Source organism: Oxyura jamaicensis, chromosome 3 (assembly GCF_011077185.1).
Source record: "Oxyura jamaicensis isolate SHBP4307 breed ruddy duck chromosome 3, BPBGC_Ojam_1.0, whole genome shotgun sequence".
In the NCBI taxonomy this organism is placed as follows: Eukaryota; Metazoa; Chordata; class Aves; order Anseriformes; family Anatidae; genus Oxyura; species Oxyura jamaicensis.
Window position 1 is genome coordinate 112,597,506 of NC_048895.1, and position 27,962 is coordinate 112,625,467.

General features: G+C 42.8%; 2 protein-coding genes and 1 long non-coding RNA gene across 4 annotated transcripts in view; 2 read left to right on the forward strand and 1 right to left on the reverse strand.

Annotated features, from left to right (window-relative positions):
- RCAN2 (regulator of calcineurin 2) overlaps positions 1-3,864 on the forward strand; it is a 74,020-nt gene extending 70,156 nt beyond the window's left edge. For both annotated transcript variants that reach the window (XM_035321957.1, XM_035321958.1), the window contains one exon: positions 3,517-3,864. In XM_035321957.1, coding sequence (XP_035177848.1) covers positions 3,517-3,677 — 161 coding nt within the window. In that variant the 3' untranslated portion in view covers positions 3,678-3,864. The remainder of the gene's footprint in view (positions 1-3,516) is intronic.
- Positions 3,865-4,208: 344 nt separating this feature from the next.
- ENPP5 (ectonucleotide pyrophosphatase/phosphodiesterase family member 5) lies at positions 4,209-22,138 on the forward strand. The gene is made up of 4 exons (XM_035321948.1): positions 4,209-11,138; positions 15,944-16,837; positions 19,877-20,053; positions 21,610-22,138. Exons 2-4 carry the CDS (start codon positions 15,952-15,954, stop codon positions 21,981-21,983), a joined length of 1,437 nt encoding a protein of 478 aa, XP_035177839.1. The 5' UTR covers positions 4,209-11,138; positions 15,944-15,951; the 3' UTR covers positions 21,984-22,138.
- LOC118164437 lies at positions 11,500-27,469 on the reverse strand. Its single transcript, XR_004749500.1, has 3 exons — positions 26,227-27,469; positions 16,574-16,576; positions 11,500-11,510 (listed from the first exon to the last, which is right to left on the reverse strand). It is a non-coding gene; the product is annotated as an uncharacterized LOC118164437 (long non-coding RNA).
- Between the last annotated feature and the right edge of the window lie 493 nt (positions 27,470-27,962).

Consider the following 27,962-nt stretch of genomic DNA (forward strand, 5'->3'; position numbering starts at 1 on the left):
AGAAGAGGGATGTTCTGTAACATCAGTAACAGACTGAGAGAGCAACTCCTCCACCTTGGGTACAGCGGGTCCATGCAGGAGAAATGCCATGGGATGCGTTATTCCATCCCTTCTGGGATAAACAGGCAGCCAGGCCAAGCACCACCCGCTGTCTGCACCATATTACTTGTAAAGCACTTGGATGGAGGGGCTGCAAAAGGAGTGTGTTTTTGTGCTGGTAATGACATACTTAACATGGGGTGGGCAGCTCTGAGCCCATTAACCTCTGATCGTGAGTCGGAATTGGCGATGAGTTAGCTGCACAATATCATTACCCGTCCTTCATTATTAATGAAGTATATGAATGTTGTCTTTGCTGGACAAAAGAGCCTCATCAGACACGAGATGCACCCTCAGTGAAAGGTCATAGTAGTGATACACAAAGGGATAGGAAATCACACGCTGTTACTTTAAATTCGGAAATATCATCGGTTGCTTTTGGGCCGTGCTTGTGGTCATCCTTCGTGCATCACCTGAGGCTGCGGGTCTGCTTCACGTGGTCACAGAAGGTCGTGCTGAGTGACACGAAAGCATGTAGATTCACTGTCAAAGGGAGAAACTTCCAATTCCTCTTTTTTACTTACACCAAACAAATAAAAAGAGGAGCATCGCTGCTATTTTCAAGGGTTTTTAAGGAAGATTTTTGGGCAACTTAATATGATAGATGGGCCAGAGCTTAATTCTTCCCTGCATCGCATCCTGAAGGCAGAGTTTAGATGTTAGAGCATATTTGATAAATTCAGTGATATTTTTCTGGATAAATTTACGGGAGTTTCCATTATTATCTCAGCTTCACAAATACTTAAACGACTTATTAAGGGGTAGAGGTGGCTGAGATACTGCAGGAGGAGAAAGAGACCTCTTCCCCAGGAGTCCTTTGAGGATTCCTCCAGGCAAGTGTGCGGAGCAGGAGTGGTGGGGCAGTGTATGGCCTGAGAAAGCGTAGGATGCAAAATAAACAGCATCAGACAGACAGCTGGATGAGAGCATCAGGCAGAAGTTGGTGAGTCTTGACCATCTTGCTTAACCCACCTGTCTATCCTTAGCTTGGGACAGCCCTATAACTCGGAGGGAGTAATCCAGCTGCATCTGTTGGATTTTAACTTTTGCCTTTATTACCTTCGTATTTTTCTGCAAACAGCACATTTAGGAAGAAGGTGCAGCTGTATAAGTGTCCCCTGTTTACTCTTGTCCTGTTCCCAGCTCAGCCATAAAAAGGTTTTCTGCATCTCGAGCCGCAGTTCTGCAGGCATGAATAATTGTGAGTACAGAATCGAGTCTGCAGCTCATTTATGCTCAGAAATAACTGTCTGCCTTAAAACCCCAATTGAGGAGTGCATCACATTTTGATTTGCAAAGTGACATTAATTGCAGTTGCAGTCGCTTGTGCCAGAGGCATCCAAATATTTTCCCCTGCGCCTGCGCTTATTCCCGCTGTTCTTTTGCAGTGGCCAGGCTCCTCGTGGGAAGGGTTTGAGCGCTAAAAGGACGTGGCGTTTGACCTGGGATCATTCCCTTTTAAGAGGGCAGTGAATCTGATTTCCTCCGCGGCGCCGGTGCACGAGGAGAGGGCCCGGCTTTGTGTGTGTGCAGCGCTGCAGAGCCGCTGGGAGCTGACAGTGACCAATGGAGCCTTCGCAGCCCGGCTGGCAGCATTGACGTCAGCCCCTAGCTGAGAAATTAGCCGAAGCCCGCGGGGAAAATAGGCAAAGAAAAACCATATAATTTCTCATCGCAGCACAACCAAGCTATTTCTCTTTTTATATTTTAGCCTATCAGCGAGACCTGCAATGCTTTGCTCAATTTGGATTCGGAGGAAAGGTTGCCAAAAATAGAGCAGTTAAATGTCAACATTAATGGTATCACAGCAGTAAAATATTTCGCACAGCAAGATGCCTGACTTATAGCTATTATTCAGTAGCTGCCTTCTATTTTTTAGGCAAAAATGCAACGTGTTCTCTCATCCTCTAGTCCTAAGCCAGGCAGTCTTATTTGGACCAAGAATTTTTCAGCATAAATAGCGTGTGATGCCAGTGTGCTAATGCCGACCTGCAGCACCTTCCTAGCACACATTGCTCTGCCACAAAGCTGGGGATAAATACAAGTCCAAACTAATAACACAAGCAAACTCCGAGTGCTTTCAGGTAGGGAAAGCCAGTTCACTTTCATTGTGCAACACCTAGCGCTGTCAGTTCCTGCCTATACCACAGGATCAGGTCAGCTAGATATAGCGGGACTTTGTTCTGCCTGCAAAATAACCTGCCTTCCTCATCACAGATTATTTTGCAGGCAATATGCGGTGGCTTTAGAGCAGCCTTATGGAAAAAAACAAGCTGCCAGGTATATATGTGGTCATTGTCACCCTGTCTGAACTTGAAGCCAGCTTGTGGGGCTGGGAGACGAGAGAGATGACAAATAGTCCAATTTATAACAGCACATTACCTGGAGTGGTTTCTAGTCGTCAGAGTCTGTCCCTTTGGAAAGAGCAGTCAGAAATGTTAGGACTTTTTTTTTCATTTCCAGTCTTAATTCCTTGTAATTTAACAGCCAGTACCACTCGCATGCTGTGTGCAGTCCAGCACGTGTAGTGCCAGCCGACTGAACGCTGGCCTGGAAGTCCCATGTCTGATCCTTTTTCCTTTGTGTATTTATTCAGGTAACCCCATTTAAGACGTACTCATCTTCCTCCTTGGAGCACTGGGTGGGACTTAAAGAAGGGATGTAGGCAGTTTGAAAATCTAATGTTTAATGTTTAAGCCTTTAGCCTGCTAGTGAGCATTTACAGACTGTACTCTAATCTTATCTATAGAGGCAGAATTCGTTAGAGTCCCAGGTAAAGAGCCTTGAATCTCTAAGTCCATCTGGTATCTGTATATATATTTATTTGTGGAGATCCCCTTATAGACAGCTACACTGGACCAAGTTCTGATGTTTCAGTCTGGAGCTGACAAGCTGCAGGATCCAGTGGGCCTTCAGACGGTACTTGAGCCATTCTAGACTGAAAGAAATAAAAAGTAGCCCCACCCCAGCAGGTCTGACATACAACTTCGGACCAGATATTTCAGGTTCTGTTCTAGTCCCTCTTCTCACCCATGAACTTCAGCTTTCTCTCTTCTCTCCATGGATTTATTTCTAGTGCTGTTAGCCACTACTACTGGTGCAAAACACCAGTGTAAACACCAGTGGTTTTTCACTTCTAACTGGTTTTCACTGGGCTCCTTTTTGCTCCATGAGTCCCAGTCTGTTGCCAACCTTTATTATTTCAGACCAACAGCCAGTGCCTGGGGACAGGATCCCCAGAATCTGCTGTGATAGTAGGTGCGATGCAGCAGGTATGATGTAGCCATGCCTGCCCTCACCTGTGGGTAGGAGCAGCACACAAACATCTGCCCTACGTGGTTGTAGGAATCTGAAAGTGCCACGATCTGTGCTGCTGCTCAAACTGTTGGCCTTTGATCTGTTTTTCTCTGCTTCCAGGAGAGAAATACGAGCTGCACGCAGGAACGGAATCCACTCCCAGCGTGGTTGTGCACGTCTGCGACAGTGACATGGAAGAAGACGAGGACCCAAAGAATTCTCCAAAGCCAAAAATCATTCAAACTCGGCGCCCTGGTCTGCCACCTCCTGTATCTAACTGAGCCTCTCCAGCAGAAGCAGCACTTCTCTCCTCCAGCACAGCTCTTGTGGTTTTCTGTTTGCTTTATTATTATTTTTTTTATTTTATTTTTGAAAGGCAGCCATCGCCTTTTGAGTACCAGGACATTAAGCTCATGGAAATCCCTTCTCAGTAATCAAGCCTATGTAACAAAAGGGCTAGGAAAAAAAGATCTTTGTAATATGTAACCATATCACACACCAACTAATAGGTTTTCTGGAAAGGACAAAACAAGGCTGAAGCAGGGAGGGGTTCAGTCTGAGGATTTTCCACAGCTATAATTTGCGTGCTGGAACGCCACCACCAGAGAGATCAGTCGTGGTGGGTGATTAGGCTGGTATCAGGCTTGATATTGAAACTCCCAGACTACTTGCTGCTGCCCTTCATCAAGGAGCCTGCTTCCCTGCCCTCAGTTCCCCAGCAGACCTCAGTTTTTTTCCTTTTTTTTCTTTTTTTTTTCTTTTTTTTTTTTATTTTTTTCCCCTTTTTTCTTTTTTCTTTTTTCTTTTTTTTTAAGGGGAGTGAGTTGTTTGGTGGCCTTTCAACCTCTGGATTTTTTTATTTTATTTTATTTTATTTTTAAGGAATATTTTCCTTGCAACCTTTTTAGAAACAGAAAAATGCCCTCTTCCACCAACAGCTGTAGAGTGAACCGCTCTTAAATGGTCGTAGGGATGCGACACAGCTCTCTGGGCTGAGGGGAGAGGCAGCAGCTTGCTGAAGGGTTTGGTGTCTTTCAGTCTCTCTTTGTAAGGAGGAGGGAGACAGAATATCAGTAAGGATTGTCATTTTATCTTCCATAAAGGTCTGAGTGGTACTTCTGAGTTTGAGGAAGAAAGAGAACCTGTCTGCTCATTTCAGATGGGATTCATTGCTCTCTGCCATAGCTGTACGTTCCAGTAATGATTAAGGCTGAATGCTTTCCTAGTGGTGTGTTGAATAGCCCTGAAACGTAGTAATTACTTGTACATCCTACAATCAGTCCTTTTCCCTCCTCGTTTCCTGTGCTTTAAAGCCCTTCTTGAGCTGTATACAGTTTGGGTTTGTGGAGGTGAGGAGAAGTTAGTTGGTGTTCTTTTGTTTTTCTTTTCTTTTCCTTTCCTTTTTTTTTTTTTTTAGGCCAAAGAAAACAGGACCATAATTACACACTTGAAATTAGACTGCATGCAATCGAGTCCCCTTTTTTTCACTCTGTCCTGCATGTTTCTTTCACTTGCAATGTATACTGGGTTACAGAAATTGTTCTGTGTTTTCATCATGGCCGGCAGCAGATAGACACTGGATTCCCTGTCTGGTAGACCTTCCATGATGATCTTTTTTTCATGTGTATTTGTCATTTTGAGAACATATTTTCTAGACATTCGAGCTCAGATTTTGCATATACTTAAGCATGCGCTTAATTTATGCACATGAATAGTTCCACTGAAATTAACACTGCAGAAAATTGAGCATATGTGTAAGATACAGTGGGATTTTTAAGCTAATTAGCTGCAGCTGTACTGCTGAAAGTGACAATAAAAGTCACAGTGAGATTCCAAGGTTTAAAGTCTTTTACAAGTTAAAATAAGCATATAAATCTTGGAAGCTCACTCTAGGATCGGAAAAGTCAGCTTAGGCTCTGTAATCAAGATTTTTCTCATAAAACCTAACGATCAGGGTCCCGAGGGAGGGTTCCTTTCCCTCCTGAGTGAGGCTACAAGCTGCGGAAAGGTCAAGTCACCCTTGTTGTGGTATGTGTTGGCTCTGCAGTACTTCCAAGAAGAAAAGTGTGCTGCTTAATCAGTGGCGACAGGAGATGCCATTCTCGATCTGCATGGGGAGGACATTTTGAGAAGTAAGGACTTTCCATTCTCGTATAGTTTATTCTCTGACCACCACAGCCCCCTGAAGTATTCCTGTTGAAGTTAGTGCTTTACTTAGCGTGTATCTATAACGTGATAACTGTTAATACTTTATGGACATCGTTGTGTATGTGTTACACTAATAGAAGCACGTTAAATACAGCAGAGGCTGAACCAAAACGGGGCTTTAGTATCTCCATGATATCTGAGTAAAGTTGTCTTCAAGTATCTCCTTAGAGGTGTCACTTTATTTTTCAGTGCTGCACTTAGAATTGATTTAAATAAATCATTTGTTACGGATTGTCCTAGGACTCGAATTTGATGTTTCTATCGAAGAGACCTTCATAGGCCACCTGCGGTATGTCAGGAGTAACACCACTGTCTGGTTTGAGAACATACAGAACGCTGAACTCCGTTGGTTTTAGACTAATATAAACAGGGGAGAGTAAGATCTAAATGCTTAAGATTTTTTGTTGATACACGCTGTATGACAGAAATTCTTGGCCACATCCTCAACTGAAGTCAGTGACCCTCTGGTCTGATCTTCTCCAGAGTTGATGCTTTAGATTTTTTACATGTAAAAATGTCAGGGCTGAATCTAGTCCTTATATCCATGTACTCAGGCTTTGGAGAGATTTGGTTCTGAGCTGTGGAATTTGGCCTCCAATGATGTAAAACTATACTGCAAATAAAGCACTGGGTCTTAAATGTTCTTCCCCAAAAGTGCGTTTACAGACAGATTTAAAATCAGGTCCGATTCAATGACTACTCTTCATAAACTATGTAGCGCTACCCAGGAGGGAGCAGAACACAGCTTTATCCATTAAAGCACAGGAACAGAAAGGCAGTTACAAGTCTGAAAATGCAGAAGCCTGTTGTAATGATGATAAACATTTATATCTCACCATTACACGGTTAAATATGGCCATCATAGATTCTTCCACAATACCTAAAAAAATTATGGCCCTCTCCTAAAAGTAACAGCATTAGTGACTCTCCTAGGAGAACCTGGCATTTTGCTAACAGCTGTTTCTTGTCTGGTACGAAAGGCTTCCTTCAAAAAAACGCTGACTGTCTGGGAAAATAAATGTCCTATTTAATTGAGTAATTCACAGACACAGCCCCCGCTTCGGTGGGAATCTTCTGTGTAGCATCCACCAGCTCAGTCCCGGTGACTTGCACTTTTCCTAGGGTGTCCACAGTGCTGAAGTACTCTCCTGTAGCAATACAAACAGGAGTGAAATCTGTGTTACATTGCAGTGTTACATGACGTCCCTTTTATTTCCCTTCCTAGCCAGGGCAGCGATGTGCTGGGGCCCTCTGCTGGGTGGCTGCTGCTGCTGGCTGGAAACGAAAACAGGAATTACGAATGACTTCCTCAGCACAGCTAACAGCACGGAAACATTTGAAATGCACAGAGGAAGGGCATTTTGGAATCTGCTTTTTCATTTTCACATCAGAAGGATACGGAATTTCTGTGGCCTTGATTTTTGTACATAAGCTAGTACAACACCCCCCTGCCCAGCCCAGCTGTACGACTCGCCTACACTTTGTTTTCATCAAGAAAACACAGCAAGAGCATCCCTTCCTCAACCTTAGCAAGAGGACAGGCATATTTACTGTAACGTCCTTTATATTCTAAAAACGTGCCCAATAGATCAATCGCAGTCCATTTTTTTTTTTTTTTTTTTTAACATTTATTGGCTCTAAATTGGTCTTTGGGGTGGAAGAGGTTGTTTTTATTTTGCTCTTTCCCCCCCCCCACACTCTCAGCAGCAGCGAAAAAGCTGTCTGCAAAAAGACTGTGCTTTGTACAGAGCAAGTGGCAACCGTCCTGCGAGACCTGCTGACAGTGGTACGTCTGAGCACTGTGACAAATCGCGTTAGCTGTTCCTTTACGGCGTACGTCCTATCAAAGTATTCTCTTTAGTCACGTTTTATAGGAGTGTTAAAAAGCTACTGGCTAATTAACCACTTTGACACTTGTATAATTCAGAGCTTAGTTTAAAAAATAAATCTGGCAACGATATTTTTGTGTTCTGTTTGTGCTGGCATTTTGAAAGGCAGCATTTAAAAGATGTAAGCCGTGTTAAACGGACTAGGGTGATCCATGCCGCTGCCCTCTCAACTGTAGAACTGAAACTGCTGAAATGGTTGACAGAGGTCAAACCCTGTTTTGGTAGAAATTAAAAAATTAGGGGGCAAAACAGCCCTGTGATGGGCAGGATATGCCAATTCCATTTTAAACTGCTGCAGTTTCACCGAGTCATGTGAACTTGCACTGGTTCGCCGTGGATTTGGCTGGGTGTGTGCTAACAAAGAATACAACATGGTCTGGGTGAGAAAAGCACGTCTCTGGCAGACAAAGGGGCTCTTTCTGTGCTAAAGAATGATAAATACAGTGGGCAGGAGTGTTTGACTAAGGAACATGGCATCCAACTAATGCCGAGGCTGTGGGAAAAGTTCTGTTAGCATCAATCATTATAAAAATTGGAAGCGACTCTTTGTAGAGTCCTGTGTTAATCTGTAGTGGATCTTCCAAACGACTGGAAAGCAGGAGATGGGTTTGTTGAGTAACCCTCTCATGAAGTTCTTATGTTTGATCTTATGACGACCCGCACTTGGGAAGAAAATAAAAAATCTAAAAAATTAAATAAAAATTTAGGAGAAAATAAATTAAAAAGGCCCAGTTTCTCAAGGGATCATTATTCATGATTCTGAAAATTAGATTTCTTTAAGACATCTCATTGGAAATGTAGGCCCTAAGCTCACCGATTCCTTCTGAAAAGACAGGCCTTAGTACGTATTTTGATTAGAACAAGTGTTAATCGTCATCTCTTTATGGAGTCCTTTAGAGAGAAAAGGCATCGTGGAAGGCCTGATTATTCTTCACGTCTGAGCAACAGACGAGTTTTCCCCAACCACCGTAAGGTTCTTTATCGGATGGGGCTGAAATCTTGCATTGCCTACGTGCTGAGCATGGCTTCTCCATCTTGCTTGGTACTGGACATGACACCTGGAAATAAGTTTCAAGGCTTTAGTTGTAAGCAGTAGGGTGCTGCATGGCCAAAAGGAGCTCAAACTGAGCTTCGAGGAAATTATGGCAGTATGCGTATGGCTTCGGTACGCACTTAATTTGTACCCACAAATAGGCAGTGTTTATTTCTACTGGGCATTTGGGCATGCAAGTGATAACGTGCATAAATCCTGCATGACACCGAACAATGGGAGCTAGAGGTATTTCTCCCAGCTGCAGCAGGGGCCTGACGCTTGCATGGCTCATGCCTTGACTGCTTAACAGCTGAAGCTGTGGACTTCATTACTGGTAGCGTGGCTATTGCTGTTCCTTGTACAACCATTTATTTTTTATTTTTTTGTCCTAAAGTTAGAGTCAAAGCAAGAGAAGTGGTGAGTTCAGAACGTGTTGAAGGTCTGGAGTCCACACTACAGCTCTGTAATGGGGTCTGTAGTTGTCAGCTCACCTCCTGATGATCAGCCCAGCTTTTTCAAATGGATTCAGCAGCTCACAGGGGTTGAGTCCTTCATTATTTTACTGCCCAGCGATGAAATATGTAGGTGGGACTACAAATAGACTTACTGAAGCAGCTTGCTTGAAGGGAAGGCGGTATCTGTCGTGGATCTGGGGGGAATGGAACCAGCTGTCTGTGGATGAGGGGAGACAAGTAAGCTATTGCAGATATCCCAATCAAAGTCAGAGTGCTTTTAGATTGCCTCCTCTAAGCAATCTTTACTGAATTTATTTTTGCTCCTTCAATGCGTACATTTTAGCACTAAGCATTTAGCCACTTTTTACTTCCTATCATTTATTAGTATGAATTTAAGACCTCTGCAATTCCTCGATTCCCCTCAACCCAAGAAATCACATTTAGTTCTGTTGCACCACAAAGCAAAACCAGGTATGGATTGAAGTCCTAGACACACTCATCCTCGTGCAACTCTTCTTGAATAACTAGTTGTGCTAGCAAAAAGACCCAAACCAAACCAAGATGTGGCTTTTCTTGTTTTAGCACATCTGGGAGGAAGTTCAGCGGTTTTCATTATTCTGGGCTCCTCTTAAAAGGAAACGCTTCTTCTAAAGTGAGCTGTGCTCTATTTTTAAATACATTTAGACTGCTGCATTCAGGGGTAAAATTGCAAGGGAAGAAATGTTGTAAAAGCTCTTTCCCACATGCCTTCTGGCGTGTCAGGTGTATTTGGCTTGGAGGGGAGGGGAGCTGGGGCTGTTGGAGGCAGAACAGCAGCATGCAAAGGTAAGAGCCCCGAACTGTCTTCACTTCAGAGATGCTCAGAAAGCATTTAAAAACAAACAAACAAACAAACAAACAAAAAACCACCTTAATTCCTCTTTTCCCCCTTTTGTCATCTTGTTAGTTGCTACACAGAGCTTCTGGGGCTACAGTATGAGTCATCTGGATCCTTTAATACAGGATTGGGCACTGGTGCAGTGGCTAGAAATCCTAGAATCTGGGACGTTTGTTGGTGAGATTCTTGCTAGAGTAAGGATCAAAAGTGCTGAGCAGCCTCAAAGCTAATGGAAAATGAAGGCATTCAGGACCTTAAGACAGACTTCAGGATTTAAATCCTTGTAATTGAGAGCTGTATTAAGAAGGGCCCATTGCTGTCCCTGAGCCAGGGGCTTCCTCACTCACCTCAGTAAGAGTACCCACCACGCAGGATTAAAATTCTCTATTATCACACACCAGAACAGCAGCCTTGTTTTAATAAATCATTGTAACTGATCATTAATCTCGTATGAGGAAGTTGTGTCCACATTAGTGTCAGAGAGATGTGTTTGTTCTCCTCACTGTTCAGTTAATGAAGGTGAATGTTCTGAATCCATTTTGGAGCAGAGTTTTTGTTCAGAAACTTTTGAAAGGAATGTCATCTGTAATGACGGATGGGTCCTTAAGTGTCGACTTGGCAACTTGTCCTACTGTGGGTAGCTGCAGAAATATTTCATGTATGTTGTTGTAGACTTACAAACATTAATCATGTTCTCATTCAAGTGTCTGCATTTCTGACACAGATGTGACATATCTGTATATATTATAAATCAATACTATTTTTAACCACATATTTTGTACAAATATTCACATTAGCTCTGTACTTCAGTGAAAATCTATTATGGTATTAAACATTTTGGTGGAATTAGCAGACTCGTCTATGCTTTATTTTCATTTTGTAAGTATTAAGCGGTGATTTATTTGATTTATTTCTTGCATCCAAGACAAGTACTACTGTTTCCAGGTATTCAGAACAATACCTTAAATCCAAATAGACCTGTACCTCTAGTGACTAACTCCGGCCACTGCCAAAGTGTGCAGGTCACTCCTGCAGCTTCCCAGCCCCCTAGGTCTGAGTGATGGAAGGCCAAAATTCAAGTTGAACTGACAATGAATGTGAGTACTATTTTTCCTAGTTAATCAGAGCAACAGTAGGAGACAGCACATTGCAACGAGATTTCAATCTACATGGTACACACAGGTGCAATTTTATAAGGTCTTTTTCCTTTTTACCCCTTTCTCTGAAGCTGCTGCCATTAGATCACTGATAGGAAGCGGATGCTGAGCTTCATGCATCAAGTAAGGTCTAATTCAGTTTCCCATGTACAAAAGCCTCATGCATGCAGCTCCTACCAATGCAAGCAGCAGTACGTAGTTACTGTTTTCTATTAGTCTGTCTCACACCATTAGTAAAACAACAGCAACAAGGAAAATACATATATATATTTAGGAAACAAAAGATCCTTGTCCCCTGCTATAATACTTAGAGCTGGCTCTAAGTGGAGGAAGGTATCAGCTTTGTTTAAAATGTTGAGGTACAATGACCAGCCCCTTAGTGCATGGGCCCGGCCAGCTCAATCATCGCACATTCATGAAGCCAAGCCCTAACTTTACACAAAAAGGAGGGGAGAAAGCCAGAAACTTATCTGGATTACAGCCTTGTATGCAACCCTTTTCTGCCACGTTATTAGTAACGTAGCATTGGAGATCAGAAGCCTCCAGTAGGTTTGCCGGCAACAAAAAAGCAAGTTCATCCTGTGTGGACTAGTCAAAAAAAAAAAAAAAAAGAAAGAAAGACTCCAAACCACCACCACAACAAAAAAAAAAAGTGTCTTCTTTGCTTGTTTGCACTAGAAAGGCATATAGATTAAGCAGTGCCAGCTATAAAGTTGTTAAGAAATAGCATGTTCCTATGCATGAGTGAAAAGTATAATAGTTTCCTACCACCTGCCATGAAGCCACATCCTGCCGTGAAGCAGGATGAGATTTATGTGCAGATATACAAGGTTTGAACTTCTACATAGTACAGATCCTCAAACAGTAAAGATGGGATACCCCTTCAGCTCAGTTTATAGAGAGATTAAGAGAATAAACTTACTTTCCTCTACATTCCAGGGCATGGTTATGGGTCTTGAACATTGCAACATGGGAAAAAGTATCTATCTACCTGAACAAAATTAGAAAATTTAGAGCTCAGAGCATAAGGGGAAAAAAAAGGCAGAAAAACACCCAGATAAAAACTTTTTTTTTTCTTTTTTTCTTTTTTTCTTTTTTTTTTTTTTTTCTTCCCCAATTTGCAGACATCCAGAAACTGAAAGCAAATCTTGCTCCTTGCATTTACAGTCAGTTCAAAGTACAGCTAGCCTGGGCTGGGCCCTTGTTTACTGAAAGTTATGCCACAGGGCGTCCTGGCACCATAACCCTCAACTTCCCCGCCTTTGGCCCTGTGCTGACATCACAGAAGTCTGGGCTCTGAAAGCTGGAGAAAATCGAGACGTGAGGGCACAGCAGCGAAGCATGGCCAGGCAAAGCTGCCACTGCCTGGGGTACGGCCTGGCACAGCAGGCATCTGCAGAGACGGGGGGAAAGAAGGAGTCATGGGGTGAAGGTGCTAATTCGCACACACGATGGTGAATGACAGGGTGCTCCCCGCTCTGCCGTCTTGGCAGGGCCACAGGGCTGCCACCCCATCCCCTGTGGCAGTGCCAGCATGCTGTGAGCTCGTATCAGGGCATGGCTGAGGCTGAGTGCACCCCTGGGTGTCCCTGTCCCCCCCTGCCCCAGCAGGGTGCCCAGCCCCACATCCCTGGGCTCGGGGAGCTCTCCAAGGAGCAGCCCCCGGCCCCTCTCAGGGCAGCCTGTGCCAGGGCTCCGGCACCCTCCCAGCCCAGCAGTGCTGCCTGAGGGGCAGGGGGAGCCGCCGGGGCTCCAGGCTGGGCCCAGGGCCTCTGGGCCTGGCCCTGGGCACCGCTGAGCAGAGCCCGGCTCCGGCCTCTCCGCACCTCCCTGCGGGTACTGACGGCCATGGGGGAGCTCCCCCGGAGCCTCCTCTGCTCCAGGCCCAGCTTGTGCTCCTTGGGGCACTGGCACCTCGAAGTGGAAAGCTCAGAAGTGTGGCCACAATTTCACTTGGGAGGGGTTTAGTTTGTGCTCGTCCGTCCCCAGAATGGGGGCTTGCAGCTCAGCCCTCCGATAAGCTTCATGGGACAGGGGAAGGTGAGGGTGAATGGGCCTCCATTGTGCACCCCATCCTCTTGGAGAAAGAGCTGAAACGAGTCCAGCAGGGAGGGAGACTGGACGGTTCTGTCTTGCAGAGGCCAAAAAGATGAGCTTCAGCATGGCTAAGTGCTGGATCCTGCACTTGAGCCACAACAACTCCATGCAGCACTACAGGCTTGGGGCAAAATGGCTGGAAAGCTGTGCAGAGGAAAAGACTCTGGGGGTGCTAATTGATGCTCGCCTGAACATGAGCTGGCAGTGTGCCCAGGTGGCCAAGAAGGCCAATGGCATCCTGGCTTGTGTCAGGAATAATGTGGCCAGTAGGACCAGGGAGGTGATCGTGCCACTGTACTCTGCTCTGGTGAGGCCACACCTCGAGTGCTGTGCTCAGCTTTGGGCCCCTCACTACAAGAAGGACATTGAAGCCCTGGAGCATGTCCAGAGCAGGGCTATGAAGGTGGTGAAGGGCCTGGAGCACAAGTCCTGTGAGGAGCAGCTGAGGGAACTGGGGTTGTTTAGTCTGGAGAAGAGAAGGCTCAGGGGAGACCTTACTGCTCTCTGCAACTGCCTGAAAGGAAGCTGTGGGGAGCTGGGGATCAGCCTCTTCTCACAGGTAACTAGTGACAGGACTAGAGGGAATGGCCTCAAGTTGTGCCAGGGGAGGTTCAGGTTGGAAATGAGGAGACATTTCTTCTCAGAAAGAGCAGTCAGGCATTGGGACGGGTTGCCCAGAGGTGGTGGCATCACCGTCCCTGGGGGTGTTCAAGGAGAGGTTGGACGTGGTGCTTAGGGACATGGTTCAGTGGGTGACATTGGTGGCAGGGGGGTGGTTGGACCAGGTGATCTTGGAGGTTTTCCAGTCTTTATGATTCTGTGATTCTGTGATTCCATGATTCTGTTGCCTTCGGGTCTGCAGTGCGGGCCAGCAGCAGGAATATGCCTCTGAAGGGTCAGTTTGTTCTTAGCAGGGCTCCAGGCTAGGTTTTTGGGAGACCTGCCAGTCAGGGCATGCACAGGGGGAGAGATTTAGCTGGGGAATCGGAGCCAACAGAGATATCTTGTGTTCTACCAAAATGACAGACACTTTTCCATCTTTGTAGTAATATCCACGTGCTTTTCGTATTAACCGGGATATGTATGTGCCCAGAATATTCATGCAGATTTATTTGGTAGCACACTGGTGTATTGAGTGGCACAGTCACTGGTTTCTAGCTGAATTTCAGTAGTGACTGGTTCAAAAGGATTACTGACAAAGGGGAAATTCAAGGGAACTGCGTGTAGTATAAGTACAGTTCATGTGCAGGATTAGATAGAACAATATCTGGTCTTGTGGTTAAATGATGCTGCTGAGCAAGAAGCAGGGAACACACTTTTCATTGGCATGAAATTTTAGGTTGGTTATGGATAGGGAAATCTTCCTGCTCCAGTGTTCTTACAAGGAATATGAGGAATATGTTCTTGCTTTGAGTTTTGAAAAGACCATGTTTTGGAAGAGTTGGGGGAGCCTGAGGCAGGAAATACAACCCTTATTACTGCAGTGGAGATCAATTTAATTCATAAGAAATTATGTATCGGATTATGTCATGCCATTAGATAATGAATGCCTATCATAGATAAGATTAGTCAATATCTTTGAGTCACATGATAGGAATTAGTGCTGCATTTCTATCCAGGGAGCAAATGCTTTAGGGTACAGTGTCTAGTGGTCGCTGTCCCCCGCAAAGATTTGCATCATTGGTCTTGTTAAGCTGCCATACTTATCTTGCTGCTTTTGCTCGCAGCTTGCTGTGATGTTTGACTGGAACGGATGAGTGATGGGATTTACACTTGCTTGAAAGATGTAGTAAAGTGGTGAGCCATCTAAAATACTACTGAATATTTCAACCACTTCTTTCCAATCTGTTTGGAGACCGAAGTGGTTAATTGTAAGAACTTAAACTGCACCCTGACTTGTATGACTTGTATACATTCTTGTTTGTAAAGCTATCTGTACTGCTGCTATCTGCAGTAGGGTAGGAAGCATCCAAACTAGTTGATCATGAAGAGCCCAGTTATACAGGGAAGCTACAATCAGGTTAGAGATGAGATAAAATGTTGGGAATATGATGTTCGTGCTATTTCCTTGTCTAACAAACAGATCTGTCACCTTTTAAACTGCAAAATCCTTTATTTGCTATACTGTTGTATCTGAAATGCAAAGCTTGTTTGCTCGCTTCCCCACTATAAATTGTACCACGCACACTTGGCAGTCCCACACAGGGTGTTGGGGCAGAGAAACTGCAGTGGCTTCTAGCTGGGAAGACCACCCTGATGGGAGCTGTGCAGTCAGCACGTACTTCTCCTCCTGCCTGCCATGCTACCAGGTGATGCTAGTGTGCCTGCTGCCACACTCTTGTAAGAGAAGAAATGCCCCAAGGTTTTATATGAGGGTTACAAAGTTCTGGTGGTAATGGACTTTGGTATTCTCAAGGTGAGAACTGTCCCTGTTTATATCTTAAACTTTTCCAAGCAGAAGCTTTCTCATAGGACAGTTTCTCACAACTTTGGATACGGAAAATACTTGAAACTTGTCAACTGTCAAGAGCAGGAGTTCTGGTATATTGGGAGCATGGGGAAGAAAGGAGGAAGATGGGTGGTGGTGGTGTTCATAAGGAAGTTTCTCTGTGGACTGTATTTCATTCAGCAAATTATAGTGTCTTACTATTCCATCTCAAACATTGGGATATCATTAACAGTTAAATAAATGGTCTTGGTCCTATGTTTGGAGTTCCTAGTGTTAGTAAGGCAAGCGGTAAGCATATAAGGAATATTTTAGCTAATAATTCTTAAACTGTCATGGCTTTGACAAACAAGTTAACGCAAATAAACCTTCTGTCTTTACCCAGCAGGTGTCATGTTGCCTCAGAAGAAGGGAAGAATACCTTCCAGCGTAGCTGTGAGCTGTTATTGGAGAGTCCTGGTGACTTGCTTACTATTTCTTCCAAGTGCTTTCTCTTTCCAGCCAGACCAGCCCAAGGTGTTGTTGGTATCTTTTGATGGATTTCGATGGGATTACATCTATCAAGTCTCAACTCCCAATTTTCATTATGCCATGCAGAATGGTGTTCATGTTAAACAGGTCACTAACGTGTTCCTAACGAAAACGTATCCTAATCACTATACAATGGTGACAGGTCTCTATGCAGAAAGCCACGGTATAATTGCTAATGAGATGTATGACCCTATTCTGAATGAAACTTTCTCTGTGAACAACATGGATAGCTCCATTTGGGAAAGTGGGATCTATAATTCCAAGTTCTGGGAAGAAGCCAGCCCGATATGGGTAACAAACCAGATGGAAGGACATAAAACTGGAGCAGCTCTGTGGCCTGGAACGGATGTGAAAATACATGGAGTCTTTCCAACCTATTACATGCCCTACAATGAATCTGTTTCATTTGAAGACAGAGTTGCTAGGCTTATCGACTGGTTTAAGTTGGAAGAACCCATAAATTTTGGTCTGCTCTACTGGGAACAGCCTGATGAGATGGGCCATGTTCTGGGCCCAGAAAATCCACTTATGGGACCGATAATTAGTGATATTGACAAGAAGCTGGGATACCTGATGTTTGAACTGAAGAAAGCGAAGCTGTGGAATGTGGTAAATGTCATAATCACGAGTGACCATGGGATGTCACAGTCATCCTCAGAGCGGCTCATTGAGCTTGATCAGTATGTGAACAGAGAGCTCTATCGAGTCATTGACCACTCTCCTGCAGTAGCTATTTTGCCAAAAGAAGGTAGGAGCTGTAACACTAAAATTCTCAGAAGGAAATATTGAGCATTAGAACTTTATAGGCTTTTTACTTAACTGAAGTGGTAGCAGCAGCACTGATGCTGATAGGGCATCACCCTTGAACAGGGAGTATTTGCAGCATCGCTGCCTTGTTATTTTTGATAGCTCTGTCAAAAGCCTGGATTAACTTTCTAAAATGGAAAGTGAGCAAATCTGTCCCTGCGTTATACTGCCACATATCCTTTCGGCCTTACGAGAAGTAAGATGATCTCATGGTGTTATCAGGGATGAATGGCAGTCTGGATGGATAGCTACTGAATGCTACGTGTCTTCCCTTTCATCAAGATGCTAAAGCCATAGATGAAGAACTAGATTTATAACTCAGACAGTGAACTGAGACCAGATGGGGACCTTCAATCAACAGAAAGCCTGTGTTAGTTATTTGATTGATACTTACAAGCTATTGCAGTTCACTTTAGTTTTTTTTTCCTCTTGTCATGCTGAAGAGACAGTTACGTTCGTATCATTTTTACTGTGATAACGTTGAACAAAAGTACTGTTGGAATCAGAACCAGAAGTCTGCTTTCAGTCGTTGAAGTGTTGCTGAAGTGCCAGTTGTTTGTTTAATCTTCTTCATGTAGAGGTGCTGCTCTTTATTTTGATTCCAAGTAATAAGATGAGGGGAAATGGCCTCAAGTTGCACCAGGGGAGGTGTATGTTGGATGTTGGGAGAAATCTCTTTACTGAAGGGGTTGTGCAGCATTGGAACAGGCTGTCCAGGGCAGTGGTTGAGTCCCCATGCCTGGAGGCCTTCTAGAAATGCGTAGATGTAGAATTTAGTATCATGGTTTAGTGGTGGACATTAGTATTAGGTTAGAGCTTGGACTAGATGGTCTTAGAGGTCTTTCCCAACCTGAATTATTCTATAATCAAAAGCTATTAGTATGTGGAGCTAATGCATTAGCCTGGAGAAGAGCATTTTTCACATAGTCAGGGTCACTAATTTGGAAGTTGAGTTATAGGATGGCCTTCTGAAAAGGTGTGTTTTAAGATTTGATTAACATTTGCATCAGTAATGGTAGCATGCAGTATTTAATGCACCAGCAGGGAGAGTACTTTGTGAACTTAAGTGACCTTTCAATGTGTAAACAAGTGCCTGCTGTCATTTTTAGTTTGAATAATACTCCTTTACTGATGCAGACTAAAATGTCAGTGTGGGAGTTTCCAAAATGAGATTCATTGCAGCCTAAGCACACTCATGTGCTCGTAGCTGGGCGCTGTTTCTCTCGGTGGTGACAGAAGAGCAGAGTTCGAGAACTCCATCCTAGTAGATGCAAACTTGGTAGTGCTGACCAGGATGTTCTCACTACCAAATAAAGAAGCTATTGTAAAAGTAAAGGTTAGTGCTGAAGCATCCCTAATGCGGTAAATGAGAACTTGATACGTAACCTGATTCTCCCGTTCAGTAAAATGCCTTTCTTTAAAAATAAAACAAAGTATCTCTTTAAGGAGCAATTAGATGACAGAATAGTGTATAAAATGAGAAAACCAAAACCAAAACCAAACAAAAACAAAACCAAAACCAAGCCATTTCAATGGATTTCAGAAATAAGCTGGATTTGTTTCTTGCCCAGGGGTTCAGTAATCTATTATACACTAACAGTAAGCAAGATTTAGTTTTGAGCACAGCTCAACTTACTACTTTCCAGCTTTAATAACTGTGATTTTATTGTAAAACATGACGATTCATTCTCACTTTAACCGTGAAATATACTTAAGCACATAGGTCTGATTTTTTTTTTTCAACACAGTTATTTCTTTTGTCTTGCTTAAACCAAGGGAATGATAAAGCTTAGTAAGACATTCAGAAAAATTTTGAATGCTTAAAAACACAGAGATTTCTGCTACTTTAACTGTCTGGCTGCGTATTTTTTCCCCAGGAAATGGATTAAAACAACCATTTAAGCATTCCAGAGTATTGGTCTGTGCTGAATTAACTACTTGAATGCTTGTGAAGGTGGTACCTGTAGCACAGCTGGTGATGCTGGCTTTTTCTTGCATCGAATATAAATATATTCATTCAAATAACTAAATCAGTGTAACAATATAGTTTCTTATATCTGGGGCTTCTCCTCCCTATTACTTCATATAGAGGACTGGCATAGGTAAACTAATTTTGTTGCTGATGTAGTCCTGGAAGTATGAGGACAGAGTCCTTTCCTCATTGCTGTAGCTACTGTCTGTTATATCAGAATTTATGCTGCCTCACTTTGGCTTTTATTATGTTTCTTAAGTTTGGTGATTCTCATTTTGTGCCAGTTTGAGATAAGAAACCTTATACATTAAACTCTTTTCAGTTTACAGGGCACACAGCTGGGTCTGAAGGCAGGACTAGCTAGAAATGTTAAGTCAAAGTGGCAGAATGGGCCTAAATCCCACTCAGCTGCTGAAAACATCCGTATGGGTCACAGGGATGAAGTGGATGTCTACAGCCCTGCTTCAGACCTTGAAGCACTTCAGCTGGTCTGCAGGGAGCAGCTGTGAACTCAGAGGTGTGGATTGTGCATGGGTGTAGCTCAAGGTGTTTAAATAGCACACAGCTGAGGTTCTGTGCTGCTATACAATAGGCTTTTTACTGAAACCACTGCACAGTCCTCAGTAGGAATTTATACTTGAGTGTTAGAGGGTGGGGGGAGGAGAAGCTTGCACCAATATACAGGCTCCTGGACTTGTTTTTATGTTCTGGCTTTGTGCCTTGGTTTCTCCCTTCTGTGTGCTGGCATCCCAGCTTGTCCTGCTGCACCCTGCGTGCTCACTGACTTTTACTGGAAAGCAAAGTTCAGAAAGCAGAAATAAGCAAATTAAGAAACAACGCGGCACCTCTGTTTGGCATTTTAAAGGCAAGGAGCTAACAGTGCCCTTTGGGGAAGTGCATTTTGTCCTTTTCTTTCTCGTGACAGTTGTGTTTAAAGTAGTGACGATTTTAGTAAACATATTGATAGTTTTATCTTTTTGCTTGTTTGTTTTTTGTTTTTGTTTGAAGGCAAACTGGATGAAGTATATGAAGCTCTGGCCAATGCTCATCCCAACATGACTGTTTATAAAAAGGAGCAGATTCCAGATAGATTCCATTACAAACACAACCACAAGATTCAGCCAATCTTAGCTGTGGCTGATAAAGGATGGGAAATTGTATTCAATAAGTCCGATGGTTTTCAATGTAAGTATTCTGTCTTTACAGTGCTATCTTCCTAGTCAGAAACCCCTTACGTAGTACTTTCTCTCCCAACCTCAACCAATGCTTTTTTTTTTTTTTTTTTTAAGAGTGAGAGGAGAAATTATAAAGCTAAGTATATATAATTTATATAGCTATATAATTACGTATTTAATTTATCAAGATAGTTACATATTTTCCCCGATGGGGTAGGAAGCACGCTACTGTTAAGGGAGAGGGAACTGGACTTACTCTTCCAAAATGTTAAACTTGGTGAGATAAGATCATTCACGTGGTTTAGTGACCACATAACTTGAGGTCTTCCTGTGAGATCTAGCAAGCTGATGAGCTCTTTCTGAGAAAATGAAAGAAGTTGTAACAGAACTTGTCGAGGATGAATAGCGTTCTGTCGTGTACTGTTCATTTGGGAGTACTGAGCTGTTGGAGGAAGGTTGGGTTGGAAATGCAAAAATATTTTCTGAAATCCTCAGTTCTTGTGGTTGTCTACACTTAGAGCAGCCTTGTTCTACTTTTAGAAAAAATGTTTAGATTTGGATATCTTGATACTGTTCAGTCATTTACCTTAAAGGTTAAGATGTGTTCTAGGTGATTTTGAGGATGAAAAAACAAACACAAAAACAACCAAATACTTCACCTTCAAGTTCTTCACCTTGGGGTTTTGAGATTCATTGTAGTCGGAATGGAAACAGTAAGCTGTTAGCTTTTAGCTAGCTGGAAAGGACTGATAAAAGTGTCATGAGAAGGCCGTATCTGTGACATGTTACATAGCATTTCCATTGAAATGCTGAAAAAAACCTTGTCCTTAAATGTGAACAAAGCGCTGAAGATGTCCAGTGATACTCCAAATAGACAAGTTTCTTAAATGATTTCAGTAAAAGTCCAAGAAGAGGCTTCCCGTATTGTTATATAGTTATACAAGTTGTTAATTGAAATCTGTTTAAACTTTGCTGCTGAGGTTATGAAGCTTGAAAGACAACCGTGTTTTTCAGCTGCTCATCATAGCTGATGAAAGCAGCTGTTTGTGACTGCACAGGAGTTTTTGTTCAGAGGTTTTAGAGCCTCTGCAAGGAAAGAGCACTTGAGATCCATGAATTTTTCCTTGTTGATGGGCAGGCAGTGCACTCAACTGGTTAGGGTGTCAGAACGGTCAGCACCTACAGTCTGTCTGCTGCTGGGTCAACTAACCTCTCTACGTGGACTTTTTTAAGAGAACTGGTCCAGTTGCAAAGTAAGCGTTTTTCCTTGACCAGAATTGAGGATAGTTGGGTCTAGGATGCCATTGAAAGTGTAGTTACTGCCATGTGAACTTTATTTATTTTAATAAGCTCTTAAGTCTCTTTTAAGGCGTCTTCTGTGTATATTTCTATGACTTGATATTTACTAAGGGATATTTGTGCTGTTGACCAAATTTTTCTATTAAACATCTGCAAGAAGAAATGAGGATGGCTGTTCCTTTCCTGCATTATGCTAGTTCTGGGAAAAGGTTCAGTGCTTGCTTTGCAACTTCAGAATATTGACCTTTACCTGTCTTTTATTTCTAGTTGGTAATCATGGATATGACAACAGCTTACAAGAAATGCATCCCATTTTTTTGGCAGTCGGGCCTGCTTTCAGAAAGAATGTCACCAGAGAAGCCATGAATTCTACAGATTTGTACCCCTTGTTGTGCCATCTCCTCGGTATAACCCCCCTGCCAAACAATGGTTCGTTCAACAATGTGAAAGATATTCTTGCTGAAAAGGTTCCTGTACTCTTGGGAGCAGACATCTATGCTGCTGTTGTTGGAGTCTTTCTAAGCGGATTTCTTGTTATGATTTTTTTTGCACTTCTTGTTAAGCATGTAATCCTTACCCAAACAAGTACCAAGCGAATGCGACGTAGTGAAGCTTCCCAGCCACTCTTAGAAGATCCATAGCGCTTGCCAGTGGAGGCACGGTGAAGTTTTAGAGTAACCCTTGGTACTGTTTCTTGCTTGATGCTTAAAATAAGCTTGTACAAATAACAACTAATAGCAGAGGTTCAGCATAAACATGTAAAGTAAAAGAAAACAGATGCTGATCCATTGGTACACTGAAGGTGTACCTAGGTACACCTGTGTGTACCTAGGTACACACAGAAAGAGTGTTTCACTTTATAAGCACTTAATCTTTTGGGGATATACCTGGGAAGCTGTATGTTTGTAGACTTGTAGTAGTGAGATGTTGAATACCTTTTTCTGAGCTGCTTTTAGGGAAATAGCACCAACTGAAGTGCATTTCAGGCTCTTTTGTGCCGATTTAATTTATATATATATATGTATATATAAGTCTCTTAGGTTCTAACAAGTCAGTGAATGTGACTAGGTGGTATTGCCTTTAGCAATCAGCATTAAACTACTTGATTTTTTTTTTTTTTAAGGTAAATGTAGATCTTTACTATTCCCACTGTCTCCTGTACACTGTACTATATTTCCTAGGTGTTCCTAGGAGGCTGGCAGTTTAAATACACGGTGCAAGCACAACAGATGTATATCCAAATGGGGTCTTTTATATTTCTGTCATAAGAAATTTTTTTCTGAATAACGTTGTTGAATCGGTTAAGGATCAGGCATGTGCAAGCTTGTTTCAGAGGGCTGTCCCTGGGTGTAAATCTAATCTGTTACCAGAGACTGCTTACTAGGGTGAGCTTGGCTTGCTGTCTTGTACTTTATCTGATGTGTCTGGGTGGGGCCTTAGAGTTTGATATGGTTAGGATTAAACACACAATCTCAGGAATAGCCATAAAAAACCACGCTTTGATATGAAAGAAAGTATAAAACTGGAGTTTGTTCTTGCAGAGGAATGTCTTTGCCAGGGAAAATTGTTGATTAAACAATTCAATGTCAATAAAACTGTGAGTCAATAAAAGTATGTTACTCTGAGTCTTTTGTGGGTGTTGCTGAAATTAATCTTGCCTCTGTTTTAGGCTTGTGGGTTTTTTGTTTTGTTTTTGTTCGTTTTGTTTTGTGAGCTCACTCAGATGGTAGGTAAGGAGCTGCTGGCTAAGGTATGTATGAAAGATATATGAAGTAAGGGAAGTTGTTTAATCATCAGATTTCTTTACAAACTTATTTTGTTTTCCTCTGAGTTAATATTTCTTTGTCTTTAGCTTCTGAAGGAACGCCTGAAGGTGGGAGAAAAAATCTTTTAAAATTCACGGTAATATTCAATCTGTTATTCCTGTAGATGCAGTTTATTGCTTTATCCACAGCACCCAGCAGAGGGCAAAGATGGAAACCTCTTGGCCTTGGAGATGCGCAGCGCCTAGCTAGTGCTGTGCCTATCCAGCTCAGACTGCAGATGGGAGGGTTGCCAGCAGGCTGAGAAAAACCTACAACAAGCTAAGTCCAGAATTCGTTTTGCTAAGCTTAATTCCTGACTAAATGAATGGCATCCAGCTGAGTTCAGAAGTGAGCTTACTGCCTTGGCGGCAGTTCTGCAGTGCTACACGACTTACTGCGCTGCTCACTGCAGTGCAGTCATCTCTTGGTTTCCCCTGCCATTTCAGGATGCTTGCATGGCATTCAGCTGTCTTGCAGACATCAAAAGTTTCCAGAGGCCACAGCTAGGTGCAGGGATGGCTTGAGATGGAAGGGAGTGGGTACACCAATGCAAGGTCTAGCTGTAACAGCAGCTTTAGGAAGGCAGGAGCCCCTGGTGTGGGGACTCATCTCTGCAGCTCTGCTGTTGTTACCATTATGTTCTCTTTTGTTTTCTTGCCTTGCCATTTTCCTATGAAAACACTGAAGGGAAACCTCTGGGGTAGCAGTGCCTGACACTGGAAAGCTGGCCCTTAGTGGAGCAGCTCCTTATGTAGGCCTTGGGTTTGGTTTGCTGACACCAACCAAAACTGAAGGATCATCAAGTTGAAAAATGAAGGCAGTAGTGATGTTCTCAGTAGCTTTTAGAGAGCTTGGAAAGTCTGAGTAGCAAACCTAGATTTCTAAATTGTTATTAATCCTTCCCCTACCTGCTGTCCAATATGGATGGCAATTGACTGCTTTTTTCTATATTTACACCTTGAAAAGCAATTGCAGTGCGAACTTAGTGTGTGTTTACAGACAGAGCAACATGTTGGCATTACGGGAGTAACGATGAACACTGGAGATGAAATTCCTCTCGAGGTGTCATAACCCCCCCCCCCCCCCCCATCTTCTGTTACTTCCCCAGTCACCCTGTTTGGAGCCCTTTGGAACATGCTGCTTTAACAGAAATTGCCTTTATTGCAATAGTTTCATGGCAATGCTTATGACAGATGTGAAAATAACTGCATTATTTTCTCAGAGATGTGTATTCAACTCTTTTTTTTTTTTTTTAACTGTGACAGGCATAGTCCTACAATCAGCCAAGATGACCCTTGATTTTAAGGAAGGGGCAAGGTCGGTGTTGCTCAGCCCTGCTGGGATTTATTCCTGCCCAGCCAAACACAACAAGAAAAGCAACAGATTTCCACTGACAAAGGGTTTGGGAAGCACAGTATTCAAAGCAGGCTGGGACCACAACCATGAGAACTCTTCTCAGTTTAACTGCCCTGTATTGCACTGTAAAGCCTTTCTTTGAAGAGGGTAAAATGATAGCTTACAGGAAACCAAAGGGAGCCTTTCAGCATTCAGGTATTTCAGATTAGGTTTAAACATGTTCCCTTCACTATTTGCGTGTCTGCAGATACCTCTCGGGTAGCTACCTTGCGCGGATGCTTGCCCAGCCAGGGCTAAACACTGTTTTAAACTGGTGTCTGTACACTTAGTGAAATTGAGAGCACACGGAATACCACTGGAGAAAAATACCCACTGTTCAAGCTTGTGATGTGAGATTGATTCTTCAGGCTACCTTTCTGGCTGGGGAGGACATGGGGTTTGGTTTCTGTGTATGTGATACTTCTTACAATGTATGAACACGTCGACTGGAAAGTGGATATGAGTATAGCGTATACCACTTGTAGCTTAAGCTTAGGGACTGAGAAGCTTGTGTGCATGATTTTGTCCTTTACTATTGACCTGTGAAGCATACTTTGAGATGCCAAATATTTCTTTCCTGCTTGGAAATGTTAAAGTTGAAATATATCTTTGTTGTAGTGCTGTCAAGCACTGAGTGCTTGCTCAATTAAAAAAAAAAAATCTGGGGAAAAAAAAACAACTTTAGTCATGGGGGATGACCTGGAGAAGAATGAAGTCAAATCATGTGCATGCCAAATATTTTTGGAACCTCTTGGTTCCTCACCTGCTACTGAATATAGAAGTAACAGGCCTGTAACCAATAGCAGTAATACGTTTTTATTTTTATTTTTTTAATCAAAACATTCTTCCAAGCTGCCTTGGTAGAGCCATTGTAATACTGTTTACAATAAATACAATCTCAAAAAAAAAAAAAAAGGCACAAAAGCTGCCTTTTATAAAGCAAAGAGCTGTGCAACGTGACACTTCAAGCATGCGAGACAATCTTGAGCTGCATGGGGCAGTGACCAACACGCAGCTTGAGTCCTGCTGTTTATCTTCCCAGCTTAAGTTATCACCACAGATGCTGTCTTGATCCTACCTATGCTGATGTATGTACCTTTCAAGAAATGAAGTGTCTGTAATACAGAAAGGTTGTTCTAAGCATTTATTAGAAGTAAGAATACAAAAATTGTTGGGAGCACAGTGAAAACGGTAAATTCAATAGCAGAATTGCAAATGAATGCTATTTCCATAAGGCAGCCTCAGTCGTACTAAGTTAACAGATGTCTACTGCTGTGTTGTTTTTTCTCTTCAATACAGAATGGCGCTCTGCATCTTAAAGCAAACATTTATCCCTGTGGTCTGATCTTTGGAGGTGTAAAATCGTACTCCTCATGAAAATAAGCCAGCAACTTCTGAATTTGTCGTAAAATTACACTTGAAACAAATGTTCTGGACCCATAGTTATTTGAAATCAGCTCAATCCTACAGCTGTTGACAAAAACAACACCCTGCAGAGGGATGGGTGTTCTAAGGCCTCTACACCCACTGCTGAGACTTGGTTTATGGAGGTCAAATAAAGAAATGGAACCTTATTCCCTGTAAAACCGAACTCCCAGCAGTGAGCCTCCATTTCAGTGCCAGTTTAAATACTAAGAACTTCCCCTGATTTAATAAGCCCTCAATGAACGTAGCTGAATGTTACCGTTAACGTTACCACAGACTGTTGTGGGATGTCTCCTTTATCACAGCTTTCAGGAAGGGGGAACCACAGCTGCTTCTGTTGCTTTGAATTTACCATTCAGAAAGAACTGAGCAGCTTATTTTCACAAGCAGTAATTTGTACAGATTTTAACTGTAATGTGCTAACAGTTTTTTTTAAAAAATGACCGTACATACGTTACCTTTGTCTCAAAAGAGAAAGGCCACAGGCTGGATTCTCTCGCTTTGTACATAATCTCTTTGAGAAGCCTGGCTTTAGGGCTGGATGTGGACAAGCTCCTTTGAAACCCTCCCTGCCAGCAGCAAAGAATTGCACTAGGAAGAGTACTCGGCGCTCCCACAGGCCATGTTTCATCTTCAGGAGTGAAAGTAACAAGCAATGAGATCGGAATGGTTTTATCCTATTTCTTGAGTAATTATTAAAGCTCTCTGACTCTTTCCCACTGCACGCTGTAAAGCTTTATTCTCAGTGATAAAGGGAAGGGGAGTACAGGGCATTAAGGGTTCCTGCTAGCTCGTGCTGCTCACGTTCTGGTTTCACATTGTCTTTAGCAATTCCTATTGACGGGTGAGCTGGAGCAACACACTTAGACCTCATTTCCTCATCTCTTACAGCAGTTAGGGGAGGTGAGTGCTACTCCCTGCACATTTACACTCCTGGTAATTAAAATCTGGGTGGGAACCTTGACCCTGTTCTGTCCTAGCAATGCACGTGGAGCTGAAAGCATGTCAATGGCTAACTCAGTCTGGGGCAGGACGGAGGAAAGGAAGGACAGTTCAGCACGTGCTGTGCTAATCCATTTTAGCATCTAGCAGAATAACCCTCACAGTCAGAGGACAGTACAGTTCAGTCTTACCCTGCCTGCAAGCAAGATGAAGATAGTTCAGTTGTCATGGCTCTCCAAATATAAACGGCACAAATCATCTCCAGCACATCTACCACCCTCTGAGGATGGCAGCCTTTATTAGCAAAATTACAGGAATCTAACTCCCTCTGAGGTAGGAATTCAAGCATCCTCCCCTCCACAGCAACTCTAAGACTGCACTCTACCCTGCTTAACATCCACTTTGTCCTGAGGCATTAACCTGGCTTCTTACTGTATGCAATCAATTATTTTGAATCTTCCAACAGGGGACAAAGAAGCAGCAACCTGTGTTTAATCCAGTTACCAGTATACTATACCAGCTGTCAAACATCCAGTGTGCTGTCAGCAACAGTAGAGACTGAAAAATCTCTGAAGGGACTCAAGGGTCTTTAGCCTCTCTCAGTTCAGATTAATCTAGAGTTTTAAAGAGAAGTACTAAGAATGGTTAGTTTAAAAAAAGGAAAAAGAAAGCAGAATAGGTTCATTTTTGTATTTTGTGGTTAATAAATACAACAGAATCCTCAGATCAGAGGAGATATGACGTTATAAAACCTAAGCACATTTTTAAACCCTCTAGCTTATATTTTCAGTAGGTAGATAAAAGTAGCCTTTCCCCCAAGGTCCGTACTTCCAGTTCAGTTACTAAGAGGACGTCAATGGCCAACACCAAATTGAACTGAATTTGAGCTTGTGAACAAGTAACCATATTGCATGTACCACAGCTCTCTCATTTCAATTCAGCAGTTGGTAAAACCGTCACACGTGTAGGAAAAGGGCTTTGTAACTGTAGTTTTCTTTCTGGGTTAACGTAAACATCATCATCTCACATTCCTCCCTCACTGAAAGATGAGAT

Excerpts from the sequence above, each read along its gene's own strand:
- ENPP5 (XM_035321948.1), top strand. The coding sequence starts at position 15,952 with ATGTTGCCTCAGAAGAAGGGAAGAATACCTTCCAGCGTAGCTGTGAGC. Across the intron at positions 16,838-19,876 it reads AGCTATTTTGCCAAAAGAAG|GCAAACTGGATGAAGTATAT; the intron begins GTAGGAGCTGTA and ends TTTTGTTTGAAG. Across the intron at positions 20,054-21,609 it reads TAAGTCCGATGGTTTTCAAT|TTGGTAATCATGGATATGAC; the intron begins GTAAGTATTCTG and ends TTTTATTTCTAG.